Raw genomic sequence first — 24,441 nt, 5'->3', positions numbered from 1 at the left:
CAGGTAACTATATAGTTTTAAAATGTTCAACTCTGAGCACAAGGATAGAGATTACGATTTTCTGTGCTCTCTTGTTCTTTCCTCCTTTGTCTCAAATACAGAATAATCAAAAACCAGAGGAATCTAGTAGACAATAAGTTATATCAAAAAGAAATATCCAATAGTTCAGTGCTAGCACAGGAAAATGAAAGTACAAAGGAAATTTTAAAAATATCTAAGATGCTTGTAATAACTAGTAACTATAAAAATATAATTATTGGGGATGGATTTGATCTCAAATACTTTTAGTATGACAGTTAATAGGTTTTTAAGTAGGTACAGATGTATGATTTCACAGAAAAACAATTACAGTTTGTTGCTAAAATTCTTTCCCAGGAGAAGCAAATTTTCCTTCAGGTTTCTATATTTCAGATATTTCTATTAGCATCTTGAAAACTGAGTAGGAAATGAAGCATTACAAAGCTATAATTATTTTGCTTCATCAGTGAAGAATCCTCTTGAGATAAATTTCTATGTGTAAACCAGAGAAAATTAGCTAACTTTGAAAAATCTATAGAAATCATAAGTATGAAGTCTTTTGATGAAGTTCCATGTTTCCCCTGCTTTTATAACAATGAAGGCATCTGAGGACTCTGAATATTTTGAGTCCTTTGAAACCCTGTAAACTGCACCAGTGAACTAGATATTGCCCAAAGAAAATCTTCTAGATAAACTTGAAGTACTTTCTTGAGTACTTCACAGGATCTATCTTTAATATCTATACAGAAACCTGTTATCCATCAATCACATTAAGCATAATAAAACTTATTATAAAAAAAAGCAGACAATTATCTGATGAAAGCAAATTATTTTGTTTTTACTTGTTCTTTTCTACAAGATTTTTGTTTTCATTGCTGGGGATCACCCTGCACTGCATGACAGCCAAGTGCTCCATCAGTCACTCCTCTGAGCTTTGTTTTCCCTTAGTTAGAGAACGCAAGAGAAATGAACTTGTTTAAATGATGATCACTTACTGAGTACCTTCCTTTGCCCCTACGTTATAGTAAACAATCTTACCACATTACTTCACTTAGCTGTTTCGTTCCACACTCATGATAAATGGAATAAAATAAGTGACTTCACGAACGAATTAGGTCAAGTTCAGAGTTGAGTAACAGTACTACAGTAGTGAGATCAGGAGTATATCCCAGAACCACCTCTCTAAAGCCCGTTATCACAACCATTACTCTACACTGTATAGCATAAAGCCCTGGACACTGAACTGCAGATGGAAATGATGACGTCATCAAATCCTAGCCCTTTGTCAGGGTGCATGGCAGAGCCTTTAGAGGTACCCATAGCCTGGATGCATACGTGTATTTTTGCCCTTGCAGTCTTGACTGAGCCGTGTGACAGGTCTGCTCTTCGAATCAATATCTGTGCTTTATGCTAAGGGTTGGAAGGAGCTCTGCACCTACTGATATGTGTTAAGTTGGAGCTGGTATCAATGTAAAGTCAGTCAACATTCCCTTTCCTAAGGTCCTGAATAGTTACTGAGCACCTTGTGACAGCCGTTCAGTGGCCCTACTTCATACAGTGTAACAGTGCTCCCGTTACAATTTGTAGATGTGAATTTAAGGTAATTCCGTTTGTGATTGCTTAAGGTGCTGTGTGTAAGTAAATGAACACAGACTGTATTCTGCTTGAAGAAAATTGGGGTAGAATGGAAAGAAAAAGGGAAGAGGGCTGAAGGAGAAACCTTAAATGTATGGAAATGAGACTGGAAATGGTTCGACCATTTTGGAAAATGGCCTGGCAGTTCCTTAGAAAGTTCTTTACCCCCACAGTTCCATTTACTTATTTATACTCAGTATGCATAATGCCCCAAAGTAGGAAACAATGAAATATCCTTCAAGAGATGGATGGATGAATGTGGCATACCCCTACAATACAACATCATAATAGCATTCGTCTCTAAAAAGGAATATGGCACATTCTAAAACACACATGAACCTGAAAACATTTTGCCATTAAAGAGATGTCAATCACAAAAGAGCACATCTTGTGTGAGACTGTGTATTTGGCATACCCAGAACAGGCAAATCCATGGAGACAGGAAACAGGCTGGTTACAAGGAGCAGACAGATAGCATCTGATCCTGGCTACGGGGCTTCTGGAGGTAGGAGCCAAGAAAAGTATTCTCAAGTTGGGGGTGATGGTCGCTACGGGGCTTCTGGAGGTAGGAGCCAAGAAAAGTATTCTCAAGTTGGGGATGATGGTCACCTGAGCTTGTGGATGTGTTGGAAACCATTGAATTATAGACATTAAAGGCTGATACGAAATTTGAATCACATGCCAAGTTAAACAAAAATACTTAAGTGGTTCTTTGTATTTATAAAGATCTGTGTGTGTGTGTGTGTGTGTGTGTGTGTGTGTGTGTGTAGTTGAAAACAAACATTTTTATTTCAAATAATAGTTAAATATATTACAAAACAATTATGCATTATGTGTCCCTCACAGAAATACTTTGTGAATACTGTGAAAAAAATAGGTGGACATTTGGTCTGTAAAGCATGTTTTGTATTTAAAGCTTTTCTCTTCAGTCAAACACACAGGGCTGGTGTAATTTTTTTAAATATCTTTAGATGTGTGTAAGTGTTTTGCCTGCATGTATTTCTATGCACCACATGATAACTGGTGCCCATGGAAATGAGAAGAAAGTATTGGATCCACTGGAACTTACAGACAGTTGTGAGCTGCCATGTGGGTGCTGGGAACCAAATGTGGGTCCTCTGTAAGAGCAGCCAGCACTTTTAGCTGCCACGCCACAGCACCTAGTGCTTGCTGTCTGTATAAGACAGGCCCTTTAGCTCGGATGACCTGGTGTCCCCCACGAAACCACTCCAGTTGTGTATGGTGTGCGGAGTCCCTGCCTGTGTTAGTGTCCACTGCTGCCGTCACAAGTCACTGAAATACTGATGGTTTGAATACATGAAGAGTCATTCTCTCATAGTTTGAGACTTGCAGAGTAAGATAGAATCAGCTTACACTTGGTGTGAAAGCTGAAGGGGAAGGCCGAGAAGATGATGCAGTATGTAAAAATTCTTGCTGTTGAAACCTGCTTTATTGCCTACATGATCTGCTCATTTGAAAGGATGGCCTTCCACTAGTCCAGAGGAGAGTGGAGTTAGCAAACTGTTTTTAATCATTTTAATAATGAATTGAAACTATGTAGCCAATATTACTTACGTTAATTAATTCCATTCCTATCCTTTTTCCTCCTCTCTTTTGGGGTCATGTTATCTATTTGATAGTTATAAACAACATCCAGTTCCTTGCTTTTCAATTAATTTTAGTTAATTCTTTGATGTTATTCATTAAATAGTAACATTTTAACATAACTATAAAGTCAAAGCTTGTATAGAAAGGATGTGGTGCACATCTTTAACCCCAGCACTGGGAGGCAGAGGCAGGTAGATCTCTGTGAGTTCAAGGCCAGCCTGGCCTACAAAGACAAAGACAGTCTTCTGGGACAGCCAGAGCTACATAGTAAGACCCTGTCTCAAAAAAAAACAGGAGGGGGGAGAGGGAGAGAGAGAGAGAGAGAGAGAGAGAGAGAGAGAGAGAGAGAGAGAGAGAGAGAGAGAGAGAAGGAAGGAAGGAAGGAAGGAAGGAAGGAAGGAAGGAAGGAAGGAAGGAAGGAAGGAAGGAAGGAAGGAAAAGAAAAAGAAAGAAAAAAATGTTTAGAGAGCATGTTTACTCTATCCATATCACCACCTTGGGTGACCTTTTCATGAGGTTCTGGCTTGCTTTTTCTGTTTCCTTCTGTAGGTGTAACCAAATGCGTGTATTTATATCATCCTTCATCTTCTTTTCATAAAAGGTAATATACTGTCTACCAGTGTTTCTCAGCTGGGGACAGCTTTGTAACCTAGGGGTATTTGTCCCTTGTGGAGACTTGTAGACAACTTTTAAAATCATGTTTGAGGAGATGCTGCTGACATCTAGTGGATAGAGACCAGGTATGCCACTAACCTTCCCTGAACAGGATGCCATTGGCAAGGACAAGTCATCCATCAGTCAGTGAGTCAGGGCTGTGGTGAGACATCCTGATCTAGGTCCACTTTCACCTTTTCCTTTTCAGTGAATGATGATCACAGAACTCACTCTGTATTACTCCATGTGTTCCTGCCTGGACTCTTTAGTGCCTCATAGTAGGTACAGATAGAAATCCTCATCGTAGGTGCAGATAGTTGATTCAAGGATTCTCTCCATCTGGTCCTTTAACTTGGTTTTGGATATTCTGAGACTACAAATGGCACTGTCATGGGTAAACTTAGGCAAGTTTTCCTTTTTGACATTTTTAGGAGCATATCCTCCGAGAAAATTCCCAGAAGTAGGTCAAAAGGCAAATGACATGTCAATTTGCCAGATTTCCTCCAAGGAGGTTGGATTTTCACCATTTTTTGGAAACATCTGTTTTTCCCATGGGCCCATCAGCTGACTGAATTATCAAGCTGTTGGATTTTTTTTTTTTTGCTAATCTGATAAACAAGAAAACCCAGGCATATTAATTTACATTTTATTATTAATAATATTACGTCTTTCAGTTTGTTTGTCTATATTGCTGTCAGAACTCCAAGTTTTCTGTTTAATGCAAATAATTTTAGATGTATAGAAACAATATTTATTAAATACGGCTGTGCTAGTCAGGGTTTTCTAAATGAATAGAACTGACAGAATGAAGATAGATGGACAGACAGACAGATAAATATTGACTTAATTAAGAAAAAATACATAAAGGGGATTTATTAGAGTGGCTCACAGGCTGTGATCCAGCCAGTCCAACAACAGCTGTCTACCAATGGGAAGTCCAAGATTCCAGTTGTTCAGTCTCCAGGGCTGGATGGTTTAGCTGGTCTTCAGTATGTGCCAGCATCCCAAGATGTAGGCTGTAATACCAGTGGGGGAGTGGACTTGCCAACGGAAGTGATGACAAGCAGGCAAAGAGAAAAAGCTTCCTTCTCCAATGCCCTATCTATAGGCTGTCACCAGAAGGGGTGGCCCAGGTTAAATGTGGGATCAAAAGAAAAGGATTGAGAATGGGTCTCCCCACTTCCAATGATTTAATTAAGAAAACGAACTCCTCCATAGCATACCCAGACACATGGGTTTTAGTTAGCTCCAGGTTTAGTCAAGTGAACAAACAAGAATACCCATCACAATGGTGAAACAAACTATTTTTGTTACAGAAAATATCAAATGGTTTCTTACAAAAGCTTTTCTGTATGGATATCTTAGTATCTTTTTCATAAACCAGGTATTATTTTGAAGTCTTTCCAAGAAACATAATATAATCCTATAAATTGAGGGTTTAAAGTCTGGTGTGTTCCAGCCAGCAGGGTGTCGTCACCCTGGGTAAGCTAGCATACCTTTGCACCAGGACTCACATGTGCTTGATGTTTTACAGGCCATACATGTCTCTTGGAAGTCTTCGTGATCAAGTCATTTATCCTGACTCAGTGGATGACATGCATGAAAAAGGATACACTGACCAAGACCTGGAAGGCATTCTGCACAGTGTCCACCTCTACCACATAGTTCAAAGAGAAGGAGGTAGAGTATGTGGTTTGTTTTTTTTTTAAGTGTGGTTTAACTTTATTTACAGAGAAAGTTTGGTCTGTGTGTGATGATGTGCACCAGTAATCTCAACACTTGGGTCATGGAGGCAGGAAGATCAAGAACTCAAAGTCACCCTCCCCTATGCAGCAAATGTGAGACGAGCCTGGGATACATCAAAACTTTGTCTCAAAAAAGAAATCAATTAATTAAATAAATAAGCTTGGGTTTTATACTAGGTACCAAATACCCATCAGAAACAGCCCAGGGGCTGGGCTTCTCCTTCTGCTGAAGGTGTCACTTTGTGATGGTGTAAAGGGTGTGCTGTAGCACAGTGCTCTCCTGGGAAAGCTCCGGGCTTTCTCCTTCTCTCCCTCTTGTCCTTCCTGAGCTTTGCACACCGTATCTTCTTTGTATGCCAAGCCTCTCTGGAAGCACGCTCACTGAGACACATGGGTGTGCTACATAATGGGCGACTCCAACTCTAGTCAAGGTGACAACAGCGATGACGGTCCCAGGCGTGTACGAAGTCTGTGATTTCTGAATATATGATATTATTAGACCATAGGTACATAAGGAGAATTTCTTCTTTTTCCTTTATAGATACCCTGGCTTTGCCGGTCTTGTGACTAATATGGCACACTGCACTTTTACCAGTCACCTTCACATCCCCTTTAGTGTTTAAAGACCTTGATATTTGCATGTATTAACTATTCCTTATAGCTCCATTGTTCTAGATGTATGTAAAGTCTACGATGAACTATTTGTTTGCCAAGCTCTCTCAGTTTACATTAAATATAATTTTGGAAAGTGGATCTCACATAACGTGTTTGTCATCAGTCCCACAATCTTTCATATATATATATATATATATATATATATATATATATGTATGTATGTATATATATATGATTAAATAGCGAGTAAAACTTCTTCATTGTGGGTTTCTTTAGAATAAGACATATATGAAAGAGTGGGAATATATATACATATGAGCTTTTAATCCAACTATTTCCTAAAAGTTATTCTCTCAAATATTTGGTAAGTCATATGATTTAGTAGCCCAGAAAATTACTTAAAAAGCAAGCCAGAAGTCTAGGTTGAGTTGTACATGCATAGATTTTATGCTTTTCTTCCCCAGCCTAATTACATTATTGGGGGGGGGGAGCCGTATATGACAATACCTGAGAATATGGACTTTTATTCAGAGTGACAAATCCTAGTTAGCATAGCTCTCTGTGTCTTCAATGGTAAAATGATGAATCATTTTTTTTCTTTTTTTTTCAAGGCTTCTGTGAATATTAAATGAAACTCTCTGTGCTGTATTACTGTGGTGGCAGATGTGTAACAAGTAAACATGAATAGTGAGCTAATCCCTCCAATAAGTAAATAAAGCAGGCAAAAAAGCTATGACTGTGTTTCTATTTATGATGTCTGCCCTCTGAGGAAAGTAGATTTTTCATTTAGCATCAGATGGTCAATCCTGTCCCAATTTCAAAATATTTTAACAGTATAGATTCTACATATTATGGGCAAACTAATGAAGTTTGGAATTCCATGATTAAATAGAAATTGAAAATAAACACAAAAATTCTAGTATTCTTTAGAAGTCAGGATGTTCTAGAACTATTTTTAAGTTTCAAGCCTAGAGGTTTATACCCCTTTTCCTTGGATACATACCAAATTTTGTTTGTTCTTTTTCCCATAAATAAAAGAAAGGAGTACCTGGACTTTAGTGATATAATAGCAACAGTTATGGTTTGTTGAGTATTTGCTGCCCAGAATATACCATGTTCAAACAAGTACCTATTGTTTCTTTCAATGTTCATGGAAGTCCATTGATGATGCATTGCTATCTCCATTGTACAGATTAAATTCGGGGCGGTTACTTTACAGTAATTCCTATAACAGATGGTAGAACAGAATTCAAACACATATTTAACTTTGAATGACCATGTTCAACACTAGGCATGACCTGTGTTCTGTTGTCATATAGCATACAGCACACAGTATGTCTCTTAGCTTTTTAGACATAAGAACTGTTATGTCATCTCACATAAATATATCTTTCCTAAGAAACTAGTTTTACTTAATCTCTAAACATAAGGCATCTAAGGCAGTGGTTCTCAGCCTTCCTAATGCTGAGACCCTTTGATGCAGTTCCACATGTTGTGGTGACCCATCCCAACCATAACATTATTCTCATTGCTACTTCATAACTGTAATTTTGCTACTGATATGAATTGTAATGTAAATATCTGATATGCAGGATATCTACTATGCAACCTCCAATGGGTCATGACCCACAGGTTGAGAACCACCAAGCAATGCAGGAAAATACTTCTACTTACTAGTATATAACTCCCCATTGGAATTATTTAGATTAGCTAATTCTTGGCTTAGCAAAGAATGGAGGTACATCCTACATTTCATTCCCATAAGTAGGTTTCAAAATAGAAAAGAGTAGAATGAAAACAAACAGACATAAATGCAAAGCTTATACATCTTCAAGAAGCAGGGGAATGATGTTCTTCTTAGCTGTCTTAGTCTCAGTGAATGAGCATCAGGCATCATGGCTGTTGCCAAGGATGCTGATGGAGCCCTCTGGGTTCAGTAGAACAAAGGGTACAATTTATTAAAATATGTAAAAATTAACTCTCCCTCGACTGAAAACATTGTTTCTCAGTTCAGGGAACAAATCATTCTCACCAGAGAATCCTTTATAGCGCTGCCATCTAAATCTGTTCCTCAAGTCCTCACTTTCATTTCATAAGTGCTATCAAGTTTGGACACATAAAATTATGATTTCAACAGTTTTCCCCAGGATCAAGCTGGCATTTTGAGGGGTCTTGTAATATAATCTTATAAGGATCTATTTTTAAATAATTTCTAGGCATTTACTCAAGGAAATGAAAGAGTGATCCCTCTGAAGATGCTGACTGATTGTTGTCAGTGGGAAATAATGTTACACTCTAGATGCTACTCTATTGATTATTGTTTACAGATTCCTTTCTACTTTTGTGTATATACTTTGTGAGGTAAGGCTAGTTGAGTACAGGTGCCTAGGGAGCCAGAAGAGAGTGTTGGATCCCTTGGAGCTGAAGTTATAGTTTGACTTTTTTTTTCCCTCAGACCAGAGCTGAGGACTGAACCCAGGGCCTTGTGCTTGCTAGGCAAGCGCTCTACCACTGAGCTAAATCCCCAACCCCTTAGCTGAAGTTATAAGTGGTTGTGAGCCACTTGCCATGGGTGCTGGGAATCAAACTCGGGTCCTCCACAAGAGCAGTGAACCCCAGGACCATCTCTCTGGTCCCAGTATTATGTTTTCTTCTCTCTCATTTCTCCACCTCCCCTAACTCCTTCTAGATTATTCCCCGCCCTGCACTGTTTTATATGTCACTTCTATTGTTTTTCCTTTTTAAGTTTTGGAGGAGAGAACACTTTCACATGATTAAAATTTTTAAAATAACTGAAGATATATCCTTAAAACCGTCTTTCCATCCTTGTTCTCTCTAATTATTATCTCTGTACTCTGTTTAATTTCTCATTTATAACTTCAGGCTTTTTTTTTCTGAGACAGAGTATCAGGGTGTAGCACAGGCTGGCCCCAACTGCTGACACTCCTGCCCTTGCTGCTGACCCAGGATTACAGGCAAGTTTCACTGTGCCTGCTTTAATTTTACACTTTCTAAAACTTGTAGTACACTTTACAGTAATTTCTAAAAGAGGAAAATGTTTAAAAAATAAAGATGAATTCTAATTTGTCAATTAACATACATTATTCTGTCCAAGACTCTTACCTTTTGCATGCTAAAAGATAAATCCATGCCGGGCAGTGGCAGCGCATGCCTTTAATCCCAGCACTCGGGAGGCAGAGGCAGGCGGATCTCTGTGAGTTTGAGGCCATCCTGGTCTACAGAGAGAGCTCCAGGACAGGAACTAAAACTACACGGAAAAACCCTGCCTTGAAAAAGCAAAAAAAAAAAAAAAAAAAAAGACAAAAAAAAAAGATAAATCCCATATTCTGCCTTTTGATTAGCAAAAGAATTAAATAATTGATCTGCTAATTTCTTTCTTCAGGCACCCAGAGTTAGAACAAAGACTCTACTTCTTCCTGTAACCAATAACCAACTCTACTTAGAAATTTTATTAATTATGAAAGGCAGCTGAGAGAGAATGGTGGATGCATAGAGTGTGGCCCTTCTCCAAGGGGATAATTAAACCACAAACACTGAAGATGTGGAAATGTTGCCTTCAGTATTGTCAAGTTTGGACAGTCATTTTCTTCTCTGAAAATTGGAGTCTGAAAAAAGTAGACCTTGGTTTTGTTCTTAAGTAATATTTTCTAATTAATTATGTCATAAATAAAATAGTCATACAAATAATCAAATATTACAAATGTGTTGACTTCAAAAACAAAACTCTCATAATCCCACTCCCAGATGTGTGTCTGACATGTGTGTGCACATTTTCAGAAGGGTAGCCATAATATATGCCATTCTGAAATTTGGGCTTTCATTTAAATTTTTCTGATATTATTTTCATTAAATATAAAAAATAGTTGTCATATATATCCCTTAATTTTAAAATTAGAAGCTCACATTGTAAATGAATGTCAAACAATCAGTAATTAAGAAGTTTTAACAGATAGGCTGCACCAACTGTGAAAACATTAAATAAACCTAAATATAAACCCTAGCTCTAATCTGCTAGATAACTCTAAACTCAGAAGTGTCTATTGCTCCATGAATTCTGCATGCCCCACTTGTAAAATGCAAATAAAACCAGCTATCTTGTAAGCTGCAGAAGAGTGAAAAGACTTGCATAAAATACCAGGCATGTGGGAACTGTTTAACTTAGCTCCTCCCACACTGTTTTAGGCCTTGATGAATGTCCTATGCAAATTGTTTGTCCTATGCAAATTGTTAAATCTCTTCTCCCACTACCCTCAAAAATCAGCATATGTACATCAACCCTTTGAACAGACTGAGAAACAAATGGATGTTACTGAGTGCCAGTATTTACAACTCTTTCAAGATGTCTATCAATGGAAATAATTATTACTCTTTAAAGAATATCATATTTAAAATAAAATACTCATGCATATGGCTCTGGAATCCATCCATATGATCTCCAAAACACAAAGCTCTTCCTGTTTTCAATCAGAACAGGCCAGGAATCGCTTGTCCAAACTAGAAGTAGTAACAAATGAACAAAGTATCCATAAACTATATGTATGTATGCATTTTGTTTATTTGTTTATGTTTGTTTGTTTTCAGGATGGGATGCTGTTATGGACTGGAAAGATGTCCTATCAGGAGGGGAAAAGCAGAGAATGGGTATGGCACGGATGTTTTATCATAAGTAAGTGTGCTGTGTTCAGGGAACTATGATCCATTACTGACAAAGTATTCAGCAGAATTGAGTAGTCCCATCTTAGGTTAAATAATATCTGACTGGGAGATTGGCGAGATGGCTCAGTGGCTAAAGGTGCCTTCCACCAATGACAGCCTGACTTGGATCTCTTAGACCAATGGTTCTCAACCTTCCTAATGCTATGACCCTTTCATACAGTTCCTCATGTTGTGGGACCCCCACCACCACCACCATAAAATTATTTTTTTCCACTTCATAATTGTAATTTTGCTACTGTTATGAATTGTAACACAAATATCTGATATGAAAGATATTTGATATGCTACCCCCAAAGGGGTCATAGCCCACAGGTTGAGAACCACTGCCTTAGACCCACATGGTGAAATGAGAAGCCCAACACCTACTGCACATTGTCCTCTGTCTTCCACACATCACATGATACACACACTCACACACATACAAGTAAATAACTGTAAGTAAATAAATCTAATAAAACAAAGGTAGAGGAACTGAATGACATTTTTAAAAATTATATCTTACTAAAGATGTGTAAAATTTATACTTTTAGGTTTGCTTACTTTTTCTGGTATTAGACTCTCCAAATAGTTTAGTTTTAGTTTTAGTAAGATGATAGCACATATTATTTATCATTAGAAGAATATATCATAATTATATGTTTATTTAGAAAACACAGATGAATAGAAAGAATTAGAAATTTCCTATCTCATTAGCTGTCAAAAACATTGTTAACATTTTGAATAAATTTCTTCCTGGTCTTAGTACACACAAGTTGATGATAATCTTAATTGTCTTCATGTGTTTCATAATTTCCAATTTATATCCCTCCTTTAGTTTCATATGCTATCATATGCCTCTCTTTGCTATTATATAATAGTTAGCCTGAGTTCATTATCATTGTTATAATATGTATGTACTAAGTATATGTTGTAAGTATATAATTCAATAATTTTTATAAATGTAGGTACATTATATAACCAACATCTCAACTAAGATAGAGAATGCTTTTAATAACCTGGAAATGACTTTTAATCCCCTTTTATATTTCATATTATACATATGTCCATATCTGTTCTGGTTTATCTGCTTTATAATCTCACCTAAATGAAATCATACACTATGCAGTTTTATGTATAGCTGTGATTTTTAGTGAGAAAAAAATAGTTGTCTTAATATATGTATTACTTAATTTTACATTGTTAGTATGAGAATAGAGAGTACTTTTTTAAAAAAAAAAAGAACTGAATTTTACCACCTCTGGACTTTTCATGTTGTGTTTTGAAATGCTGCTCTCTCCAGTGAGATTCAAGGGCAAACTGCAGCTTGACATTTATGACCAGCTGTTAGTCCATCTCTGTGAATTGGCTTGGGTTTCATCCATAAATACTCAGTAATATGATCAGCAACACAGCCTGTGAAGGGTGATGCGGTAGATTACAAATGTGACCAGTTTTCCATTTCTCTGTGTTAATAAGATAACCCGACATTTCAAGTACCTCTAATTTGGAATAATTGGTATTTGTGATTGTGAAATGTAGTAGGTATAACGTAATAATGAGTGACGTTCAGGTCAAATCTGTGAGATGAAGGGAGACAAGCACATGGTTAAAAGGCAGCACTTTTGCAAAATTATCAGATAAATTAGAAAATTAAATACAGTGAAGGAAAAGTGTGATGTTGAGGATTTGTTTCTTCCCATCCTCACAGGGTCAACAATAAGGTTATGACAAGGAGATTACAATACATACTGAGCTTTGATAGGAAAGATCTGAGTCGGCGACAACAGAGAACTCTGGCCAGAAATTATACTAAGCATTACAATAGAATATACTTTATGAGAGTCTTATAATTTTAATATTTAAAGAATGACCAGGAAAATCCTGCCTTAAGGGGAATAGCTTTGTTCCTTCACATATCCTACACTATTAGCGATACAGCAAGGGGGCAAAAAAGAAACAAAAATCTAAGAGATGATATCATTTAACACTGTGAGTATTAGTTCTGTAAGTGCTCAGTCCCAGCTGTGTGGTTTGGTATATTTAAACACACACACACACACACACACACACACACACACACACACACACAGTCTAACCCTGCCAAGAAAACAAGTGTATGATTCATCTTACATTCCTTAGACTAGAAGTTGCTATAACAACAGAATATAAAATATACTTTTTCTATTTCAAAATAGCATATCTTCTCTAGTTCAAAGCACTCTAAAAAGCAAGACAAAATACAATACACAGAGTGCCCAGAAGAGCGTCATACAAAAAGAAAATGTTACCTAAATTTTTCTCTCGTATACTTTTCTTCACTTTTTCTACTAGATAAAAATCACAATAGTTGACACAGAGACCAACAATATTTGATATATAATAAACAACTCCACTGTTGTCATGGGGAAGGGGCAGTTATTACTAAATGGTTTCACAATCTTATAGGGTGTTAGAAACGCCTTTTGCTCCTCTATCTATCAGCCTTCACCACCATCTCCAGAACAGGTAACAGGGTCCTATTAATCGGCAAACACGTGTTAGAAAACAACTTACAATACTAAGTGATTATTTATGTAAAATGAGAAGTTTCTACTGAGTTGATGTTAGAGGCCAGGAATTCGAAAGAGAACAGGATGGGTTATATGGGAGGACTTGAAAGGAAAAAAGGAAGGGAGAAATGATGTAATTATAATCTCAAAAAATAAAAATTAAAAATAGATATATAAAAGTAATTTCATGGTAAAAAACTGTCCGGGAAAATGTCGAAACTACTTTTCAAAACTAAAATGAAAACATCAAATGAGAGTGTTCATGTTGACTTTAGTCTCATTAACTAAGCTAGGCTGGGTTGCTGACCAAGCAGAAAAATAAAATAATAAAAAAACAGCTGCTTTTTGCTTTGTCACTTACCACCATGACCAATGATGTCACATTCTCCTGATCACCTCTGAGGTTGTCAGGATACAACTGCTGCCCAAAGAACGACACAGTTCCAGAGCAAACTCACTCACCTATTTGGTTTTTTTTTTTTTCTTTCAGACCAAAGTATGCATTGCTGGATGAATGTACCAGTGCTGTGAGCATTGATGTTGAAGGAAAGATATTTCAGGCTGCTGTAGGGGCTGGGATTTCCTTACTGTCCATAACGCACAGACCTTCTCTGTGGTAGGTGCCTCTAGGATCCTACTCTGGGATGGATGTTCTGTCTGTTTTTCTTAAAGGATAACTTTGTTGGTTCATTCAGAAATCCCATAAAATTGCAAAATAGGAAACAACAATATATCAGCCAGCAAAAGACCTGTAAGGTTTACAAAAATACCACAGAAAGCATTATTAGACAAACCCCCTCCAGGAATATCACTGGGTTTGGTCTGTGTTGGCCATCTACTGCTGGACATGGGGCCTGCCCTAAAGTGGGGTTTGTAGCCCCAGTGAGACTCCATTGGAGAAAAGTTTTTTTTTTTTTCCTTTGTGAGTGGTTATCTATTGGAAATAGCTTCTGGGATAGAGGTGGGGGCTTGTGTCCACTTCTCTCAGCATGGGAACCCCATCTGGCTTAGGCCTCCTTAGCAGGCCCTATACATGCTGGCAGTCTCTAAGTTCGTACGTGCATCAGTCCTGTTGTATCTACAAGGCCTCAACTCCTCAGAGTTCTCTCTCCTCTCTGGCTTTTAAAATCTTTCAGTCTCCTTTTCTACAGAGTTCCCTGAGACCTGGGGTGGGGGGGGGGCGGGATTTGATGGAGACATCTCATATAGGATTGAGTGTTCCAAGGTCTCTTACTCTCCACACATTGTCCAGCTGTGAGTCTCTGTATCTGTTCCCAGCTACTGCAGGAGGAAGCTTCTGTGGTGATGGTGAGTGAGTCATTGATCTATGAATATAGCTGAATGTCATTAGAAGCGATTTTATTGTTAGTTTCTATAACAGATCTGTAGCATTTGGTTTTCCCCTAGATCATGACCTATCTAGTCTTAGGTTCCTGGCCATCTGTTGGGAAGGGTTCCAAATAATGGAGAGGGCCTTAAATCCAATCAGATAGTGTTTGGTTACTCCCACAATATTCATGCCATTATTGCTCAGGCATAACATGCAGGCAGGTCACCATTGTAGATCACAGGGTTTACAGCTGGATTGGTATTAATTTCTCCTCTGCAAGTGTGCAGAATACCTTCCAGTACCATGAACACTAGTCAGTAGAAGTTAAGGATCCAGGTGGAGACCAGCCTGACTTCCCTGTGCAAATGTAAGTGTTGTCTTCAGCAATGGGGTCTTACCATCAATCTGTGGATAGCAACCAAACAACATGGCCTAAGTGGATATGGGTTTCCATGGGGCCTCTTTGGCCAACAATTCAATTGGATGTATTCCGTTCCTGGGACTGGAGGTTTCATTTGGTGGCAAGTGATGTTGATGTTGGGGCTTTGTCTCTCCCATTACTTGGTGTTTCTGTTTAGATGGCTTTCACATACTGTAATAACTTTCCATACTCCTCAAAGTGCCCTAGTTTTACCTATTCCTCCCATATTCCCAACTTCACCCCTTCCTTCCCTTCCCCCATTTAATCCTCTCATTCAGCCCATTCATCCATCCATCCATCCATCCATCCATCCATCCATCCATCCATTTATCCATCCATTTATCCATCCATCCATCCATCCATCCATCCATCCATCCATCCATCCATCCATCCATCCATCCATAACTTTCTATTCTATTTCCCCTTCCTTGGGAGTTCCTTCCCTCCCTACGAATCCCTTACCCCATACCTAACCTCTACGGTTATAAGGATTGTAGCTTGTTTATTGAAAGCTAAACAGCTAACATCCACATGTAAGATAGAAGCTGATTGAAAAGGATGGCTAGTTATAATAAATAATAATTTGGTGAAATAAATATAAGATGAAAAACTGAAGGAAGACAGAAAAACTAAAGACTTGTGAGCCAGTTATGCGAAGTCACCAGGTACAGGTGACTCACCATGGGAACAGCTCTGCCAGCCGCACTCACTTCACCCACCCGACAAGTCCTCTGCTAGGGGGGTTGCCTTCTCTTAGGAGATGGATTGCCTCCCATCTTTCAATACAAATCTCTCTACCTGTCTGCAATTCCTATGTAGCTGAGCCATGGAAGAAGAAGGAGTCTGTGTGGCAACAACAGAATGTCTTTAAAAGATTCCTGGGGGGCAGGCATGTAAAAGTGATTCTAAATTATTATTACCGAGAAAGCTGTGTTTACATGGAATCCATCCCAGAGGATAGTATTACATACAAAGACATTGCTTTTGTGTTTCCTTTGTTTTCTTTAGTTTTTCTTTATATGATCATTTAAATTGTATGGTCTTCCCTCAGTTTTTGTCCTTACTTCCATTCTAAGAAGGCTCTGTTATTGATTCAGAAGACATACTGGGTTATGGGGGGTAAATTAATACAATAATAGTCTCCTTTTATAAATTATATGTACTTGAATTATGAAATAAATTCAGTAACATCAAGAAGAATTTCTTAGAAACTAAAGACTCTGGACTTTAAAAATTACAGTGTTTTCTGAGGCAACTGTAGCAGAAATCTTAAAAGTTCTTATTAATAAAATCAAACCCGAGGCCAGTTATTGGGGTCCATGCTGGTAGATCAGAGAGACAGAACAAGCCACAGCTATCTCACCTCGCGGGATCCTCAGCTGGTCTTGTCTCCTCAGACTGGAGGCCTCTGAGTCCTCATCCGGAATGGGTCTCAGCTGAACTGCTGCTGGAAAGCCTGAAGCTTAACCAGCCACATGCTTAACCAGCCAAATGCCTCTAGTTTCTGGTCCTCACACCTTATATATATATATATCTTCCTGCTTTCTACCACCACTCTCTGGGATTAAAGGCTGGCTTTCTGGGATTAAAGGCGTGTGTCACCATGCTTGGCTGTTTCCAATGTGGCCTTCAACTCACAGAGATCCAGAGGGATTTCTATCTCTGGAATGCTAGGATTAAAGGTGTGAGTGCCACCATTTTCTAGCCTTTGTATTTAGTGGCTGTCTGTTCTCTGACCCCAGATAAATTTATTAGAGTACACAATATTTTGGGGAACACAATACCACCACATTTCCTCTCTTTTTGTCTAAAATTAAAAAAACTTATAACTAATACAAGAAAAACTATCCATAAGTATATACAATATATACAGCCAAAAATTACATTAATGATATCTAGTCCATTAACATTTGACAGATTCAGATAAAAACTCCATTATATATATTAACAATGTTTATCCAGTAACATCTGATAAACTCAGACCAAAAAATTTTCATTACTTATCTTATTTAAAACAAGTAGTTCCAGCCGGGCGGTGGTGGCGCACGCCTTTAATCCCAGCACTCGGGAGGCAGAGGCAGGCGGATCTCTGTGAGTTCGAGGCCAGCCTGGGCTACCAAGTGAGTCCCAGGAAAGGCGCAAAGCTACACAGAGAAACCCTGTCTCGAAAAACCAAAAAAAAAAAAAAAAAAAAAAACAAAAAAAAAAAAAACAAGTAGTTCCTTTTTAAAAGTAGATTCCATAATCTCCCTTTTTATCTTATTATATCCATATTCTCTCTTTGTTCTTTTCATAATACATTCAGTAGTCTACCTTTTGTCATTTTTATATCTTCCCCTTTTTCTTCAGTGTAGATTCAATGATCTACCTATTTATCCTATTATTTCTTTATCTTTTTTCTCAGAGTAGATTCGATGATCTATCTCATATCTATATTCTCTTTTTCTTTTTGCTTTCTAGGGGTGAAGATATCTTTAGGGAATCTTGAAAAGAAAATTTTGGGGTTAATCATCAAGTCCTTTTTCATTTGTCCAGTCTCTGCATAATAGGAAAGTTCAGGGCTTGTTTCAAGTCCTTGTTTGAGTAGTCTGTCAGGCTGGATCATCTCAACTAGTCCTCTCGAAATTGTTCTGACCAGTTTGTAGTCCAAAGTCGATTTTTCCATGTTGTTAATCAGCTTAATGGCTTTATCATAGTCCATGTGGAATCATCATTGTAGGATCCTGTCATCTTTTTGAAGATTTCAAAGTCACTGTTAGGCATGGTCATGGTTTCCTGCAGACTTTCTTTCTTTTTTTTTCTTCTTCTTCTTTTTTTTTTTTTTTTTTTTTTTTTTTTTTTTTTTTTTTTTTTGCCTTCTTTGTGGTTTGGGGCAATCATAGTCTGATAAATGTCTGTCTCTCGGAACCATGAACATTCTTCCCTAGAACAGAAAATCTTCACAGCAATTTTTCCCCACCATTTGTCTTGCCAAACTTTTCCAAACTGACCTTTGCCGATGCTTTCTTGTAACACGATGGTCCTAGCAATTCTTCTCTGAACCAGCAGCAGTAAACCCTTTGTTCCAGGTAGCAGCATCACCGCAGTCACCAACATGATGAGAAGGAGCTGGCAATATGGAAGAGTAGCCACTGCTTCCATGGTCCCATCACTGTTTGTGGTTCAGTCCGGGCTAAAGCTTCTCCCAAGCCTCCTAGGCCGGCCTCAAACTCGGGATCCTACTGCCTCTGTCTCCTTCAGCAAATCCTACCAGCATGTGCCACCACCACCGGCTGAGTGTAGCTTGGGCCTGAGCTGGGGCTCACAAGGCCACAGGCAAACAGCTTTTTCATGAATTCGTAACACGAACGTTGGGCGCCAGATGTTGCAGGATTCTTAAAAGTTCTTATTAATAAAATCAAACCCGAGGCCAGTTATTGGGGTCCATGCTGGTAGATCAGAGAGACAACAAGCCACAGCTATCTCACCTCGCGGGATCCTCAGCTGGTCTTGTCTCCTCAGACTGGAGGCCTCTGAGTCCTCATCCAGAATGGGTCTCAGCTGAACTGCTGCTGGAAAGCCTGAAGCTTAACCAGCCACATGCTTAACCAGCCAAATGCCTCTAGTTTCTGGTCCTCACACCTTATATATCTTTCTGCTTTCTACCACCACTCTCTGGGATTAAAGGCTGGCTTTCTGGGATTAAAGGCGTGTGTCACCATGCTTGGCTATTTCCAATGTGGCCTTGAACTCACAGAGATCCAGAGGGATTTCTATCTCTGGAATGCTAGGATTAAAGGTGTGAGTGCCACCATTTTCTAGCCTTTGTATTTAGTGGCTGTCTGTTCTCTGACCCCAGATAAATTTATTAGAGTACACAATATTTTGGGGAACACAATACCACCACAGGCAACATTAAAATTCAAATGTAGAATATCCACCTCTACTAAAACTTGTCTTTGAACATGAGTTAGAAAATTCTATAGCTAAAATGGCTTTTCAAAATTATGGCTACTAACATTTCATTTTAATTGTGCAGGAAGTACCACACTCATTTATTACAATTTGATGGCGAAGGAGGTTGGCGCTTTGAGCAGCTGGACACCGCTATCCGTTTAACCTTAAGTGAAGAGAAGCAGAAGTTAGAGTCTCAGCTAGCTGGAATTCCCAAAATGCAGCAGAGACTCAATGAACTATGTAAAATTTTGGGAGAAGACTCGGTGCTGAAAACAGATCAAAAGGAAAAGGACTCACCCTGATTTGCCTGGACACGTTTTAAGTTCACTTTTAGGTAAAGCCTCAGAGACTCTCTCTTCACTGCATGCCATCTGTTAAGCTGAGTGCAGAGAAAGCAAGCCAGCAAAAAGTATTTTGTATGATTTTAGCATCAAGGAAGTATAAGATAACTTTTTGAAAGAAAAAAGGCAAATGCATTAGTCAAGGTTAGTCATGACTTCCATTAATGCCCAATGAAAGGCCAGCTCACCTATAAAACAGGACTGTCTACGGGGATGCCTGCGGTCTGAGATTCTTCTTGTGGGAGAAAGCCCCGAAACAAAACAGTAAAGGCAGCACCTGGGTTGATGTCAGGTGCTCAGAATTACAACTTGGAGTGCTGTTTCCGCCCACTTCCCATGCACAGTAGGTGCAGCACCTGAAATCCATAATCGGCATTGCTAGTGGCCAGATAAACATGTGTACAAAACAACAGTTTGTTTAAAAAAAAATTCAATATGAAAAAATGTATTTTAATGACAGTGGTTGAAAACAAGCATGGTTAGACAAGTATAAAGTACTGTATGTAAAATTTTCAGACTTTGAGCATCTTAACACAAAAAAATTAACTTTAATTGGAATTGTGCATATTTATTAAAAACCCTTTTATTTTTAAAAAAGAGAATTGTCCACAGAGAAGAGGAAGATCCAGACAATGCTTGTACTGGCTGTGGCTTGAATCTACAGTGCTATCCACTTCAGTTTTCATGCAGAAATCCTGCTTGTTTTGTGCCCAAAGAAACATTTTAAAAACTTGATTACTGTCCTAAATACAGATCCTGGAGTTCATAGTTATTCCCACATTCTTTTCATTTTACTCTGCCTTTGAAGCAATCTTCTGAGGCATATTGTTTTTTGCTCATTTGTTTCTGAGAAAACAGACACTCAGATTTATTTTAATAGTGTGACTAATTTTGCAAGACAATGTAGCGGTCAAGGGAGATTCTCCTGACTCTGATTAAGTGCTGTTAGCCTTATTGCCCCTTCAATTTAACTGGACTGTAATGTCAATAAAAAAAAAATGAGATAGAGCAGGTAGCTGGCCGGAAATGAAATTGTGGGCAGAGCAGGAGGTAATGGAAAAATTAAAGTAGATTAGAAAATACAGTTGAGGGCATGGAGAAATGACACTTGCTTCTCTTGTAGGAGGTCTGAATTTTATTGCTAGCACCCACATGGTGGCTCCAAAGCTATGTCTAATTCCAGTACCAGGGGATCTGATGACCTCTTCTGGCCTCCAAGGGCCCTGCATTCATGTAGGGCTCATACATATATGCAGGCAAGACACTCCTATACATAGCATTAAAAATAAATAAATCTGAAAGATAGTAATGATAATGAAAATTGGCAATGTTAATATTATTATTTAATTAGTGATTGCAAGAAATGAAAATTGAGTAGGAAATGGAATGGTTACTGGTCTTTGACTTTGAAAGAACCAAGGAAGTCAGCACACCGCAGCTATGTCCATCTCCTTGATGTTGGAGCGTCTGCAGCATCAGCACTCGGAAGGGCAGTACGTTGTACTTCTGGTAAGTCTCATATTGCTGGATATGATGAGAAACAATCTATGTGAGTACATCATGTGAAATGGGTCTCACCTGTTTGTGTGCGCTGGTGTACAGAGCCGTACCTGATGCTTTACCCTCGTCCTCTCTCAGGCATGACGCTATGTATGAAAAACTAAGAGAAACGGACGGTCATAGTGGCTCCAGATTTTGGTTACACATTTAGACATCATCTTAGCGGATGCTCATCTGTCGTAGGCTATCTGGGAAATAGACTACCTGGAAGTCATTCACAATGATTGCTGTGAGAAATTACAGCATGTCCACTTGTTCAGTTCCACAAAACTGGGTGATTTGAATTGTCAATAAATGTAACCACCTTACATGAAGTAATAGAATATATGTTCCAAATCAGTGATTTTTCATTTATCTGTTACTGCTACTTACTACTGGAAATGTGGGGCAAGAATGGAAGATTTTTCTTTAGAGAAAGCGTGGAACTGGAAAGTGATGCTTGTATTTTAAAAGGATTCCATGTCAGCAGTTAGCCAGGTTACAGTGCTAAAGGGGAAATGTTTGAAGCAAGTGTCTTACATTAGCTTTTAAAGGCACCAGAGGAACATTGACGTTCACATTTGAAACTATAATTTTCATGATTTAAAATTAAACCCTTTAAGACCCGAGAGCTTACATTTTTAAGCTTTGCAAAGAATGCTAACGTCAATACTACAAACTTGACCTTATTTAATAGATGTTACCATGAGCTGAAGTGAAATTAAGATAACTCATTAGATGTTTAAGATTCTATACTAAAATTCTGGTCATGGAATTTAAAAGTTAAAATTTCAGGACAAACAAGCTGTTTTCCAATGGCTTAAAAAAAAAAAAAAACTACTGATTATCTGAATTACTTTTTCTAAGACCAAATATCCACTGTCTTGCAATCTGATGTGAACTTGTGTTATGTACCACAACACTCTTTCCAAAGTGGGAGACCAGAACTGATATTCTCACAGGCTCAACTGTGAAAACATTGAGACCACTGAGGCATCTTCTTCTTTGAATAGGACAAAGGAAAATGAAGTATAACTTCAGTCGTCAAACTACTTTTATTTTCCTCAGAAAAGGTGTGAATTTATGGAGCTTGATTATTTGGGAGGTTAACTCATAAGCTGCATTCCATGTAAGTGTGACATTCTATTTCTGCAGCATGCTATGGTATGCCAAGCATGAATCTGAAGCTGTGTGCACTCTTATAGACAAGATAATCTCTAAAATGCTCTTGAATCACAAGGTTATTGATCTAACTTGAAAACCAACCCAAATTACCCTGTGTTTACACAGGAATGGTTTTCCTCTGATGGTAATTTGACTTTTGCCCCAAATTTTGGTGTGTCAAAAAAGGTATGAAGAAATGTGTTGGTTTTTATTTGAGGCATTAATTCCAAGTAAAAGTGTGTATTTGTGAAAGATTTAGCTTATCTTGATGTTTGAAATAGTTTGTGTGTTTTTTTTAAACTAGTGTACTCTCAAAAGCTTGTTATGCGGTAGAACCAAAACCCAGAGGAGGTCACATGCTTAGAGATGTCGTAAACATGGTAACAGTTATTAAATTATTTATTTAAAGAGATACCTCTGACACAATTACTTTGTGGGCAAGAGCGCCCCAGGTTTGAGTGTAGAGTGCTTCCACATGCGCAGCACACCAGAGTGCTGCTGTCCCACATGCAGACATGCAGTGTCTGAAAGTTTGGATGTGAACTTTAAATATTGCCACATGAACGCTTTCACATGGATGCACGTTTTTGAATTAAAAACACATTTTCGCCGGGCGTTGGTGGCGCACGCCTTTAATCCCAGCACTCGGGAGGCAGAGCCAGGCGGATCTCTGTGAGTTCGAGGCCAGCCTGGGCTACCAAGTGAGCTCCAGGAAAGGCGCAAAGCTACACAGAGAAACCCTGTCTCGAAAAACCAAAAAAAAAAAAAAAAAAAACACATTTTCTTCACTTCTGGTGACTTTTCTGATTACCTGGTACACCATTTAATGCAAAAACTTCAGAAGCAATTGTCCTCTTATGAACTTGAGCTGTGTTGATGAAAGTGAATGAGAAGAAATATGTCGGGGTGAGAGTCAGTCTAAAGCTAAGTAAGAATGTGGCTGTGAGTACATCATCACTCACCTCATGTGCCAGAACTTGAGCTCAACACCTTCAGTGGTTTGAATGAGAATGGTTCCCCTAGGCTCTTATATTTGAATATTTGGTTCCCAATTGGTGGAAGGTTTAGAAAGGACTAGGAGGCGTGGCTTTGATGGAGGAGGTATCTCATGGGGGAAGCGAGTGGACTTTGAGGTTTCAAAAGCTCACAAGACCAGACCCAGTCTCATTCTCCCTCTGCCTCCCTCTTCGGATAAGATGTAAGTTCTCGGCTATTGCTCCAGCCCCTGTCTTCCTGCCTGCCTACTGCCATGCTTTCCACCATGATGATCATGGACTCACCCTCTGAAACTGTAAGCAAGTTTTTAATTAAATGCTTTCTTTTATAAGTTGCCTCAGTCATGGTGTCTGTTCACAGCAACAGAAAAGGAACTAAGACAAGATTCATGACAAATTCTTTAATTACTATGAAAAACCATGATTATTAGAGAAGCTACAAGCTATTCCAGTGGTGTAAAGTTCCTTATTTCTGTATTACAACTGTTGGGTTTGTGACTACATATACTTTAGTTACACATTGGGTGGTGGTGCCTCCCACCAGATTCTATCATTTAAGAGGCAGAGGCAGGAGGATCACCATAAGTTTGAGGACATCCTGGGCTACATAGTAGGTCCCTGGCTATCCAGGACTATAGGATAAGATCATGTCTAAAAACAAAAAATGGTGGAAAATTGTTCATAACGTTTCCCAAATAATGGTTTCTTAAGTAATAATTTTTCTATTAGTTCAAATCATGCATTAAATTTCATTTTATGCCAAGCACTGTGCTAAAAACTCTTTTGTCTGCCTATCACTTTCTCTTCTTAGATGATACACAAACTCTTATCAACTGCAATATTCATCACACATAGAAAAACACATGCCAGCTGGGAGACAATTAAAAAGTGCTTGTTTGATAGGGTATGAACAGAGGAGTGAATGAATGAGTTGGAATGTGGCAATAAGGTATATAAAGAAAAGAAAATGAAGTAATGATGAATAATTTCACTGGTGAGAGATAGAGTTCATGCTTCCCTTCACATCCTATATGTTAAACTCCCTGTAACTAGAACTGTAATGTTCATGCTTTCCCTTTTTCTCAACAGAAAGCTGAGGCTCTTGGTGTTCTGTACTGCTTGCTTTATCAACTTTTTCTCCTCTTCTCTGCACTAAGAATTAGTTCACTGCTTCT

The 24,441-nt window shown here is 38.4% G+C and overlaps 1 protein-coding gene across 1 annotated transcript in view; it reads left to right on the top strand.

Annotated features, from left to right (window-relative positions):
• The window catches only part of Abcd2 (ATP binding cassette subfamily D member 2), a 43,840-nt gene extending 21,157 nt beyond the window's left edge, over positions 1-22,683 (top strand). Inside the window, exons 7-10 of the mRNA XM_042264631.2 lie at positions 5,450-5,595; positions 10,878-10,962; positions 14,031-14,156; positions 19,310-22,683. Coding sequence (XP_042120565.2) covers positions 5,450-5,595; positions 10,878-10,962; positions 14,031-14,156; positions 19,310-19,529 — 577 coding nt within the window. The 3' untranslated portion in view covers positions 19,530-22,683. The remainder of the gene's footprint in view (positions 1-5,449; positions 5,596-10,877; positions 10,963-14,030; positions 14,157-19,309) is intronic.
• Positions 22,684-24,441: the final 1,758 nt, after the last annotated feature.

This window comes from Peromyscus maniculatus, chromosome 20 (genome assembly GCF_049852395.1).
Source record: "Peromyscus maniculatus bairdii isolate BWxNUB_F1_BW_parent chromosome 20, HU_Pman_BW_mat_3.1, whole genome shotgun sequence".
Taxonomy (NCBI): domain Eukaryota; kingdom Metazoa; phylum Chordata; class Mammalia; order Rodentia; family Cricetidae; genus Peromyscus; species Peromyscus maniculatus.
Note: the sequence above shows the minus strand (reverse complement) of the source record. Positions and strands in the feature narration are given on the sequence as shown.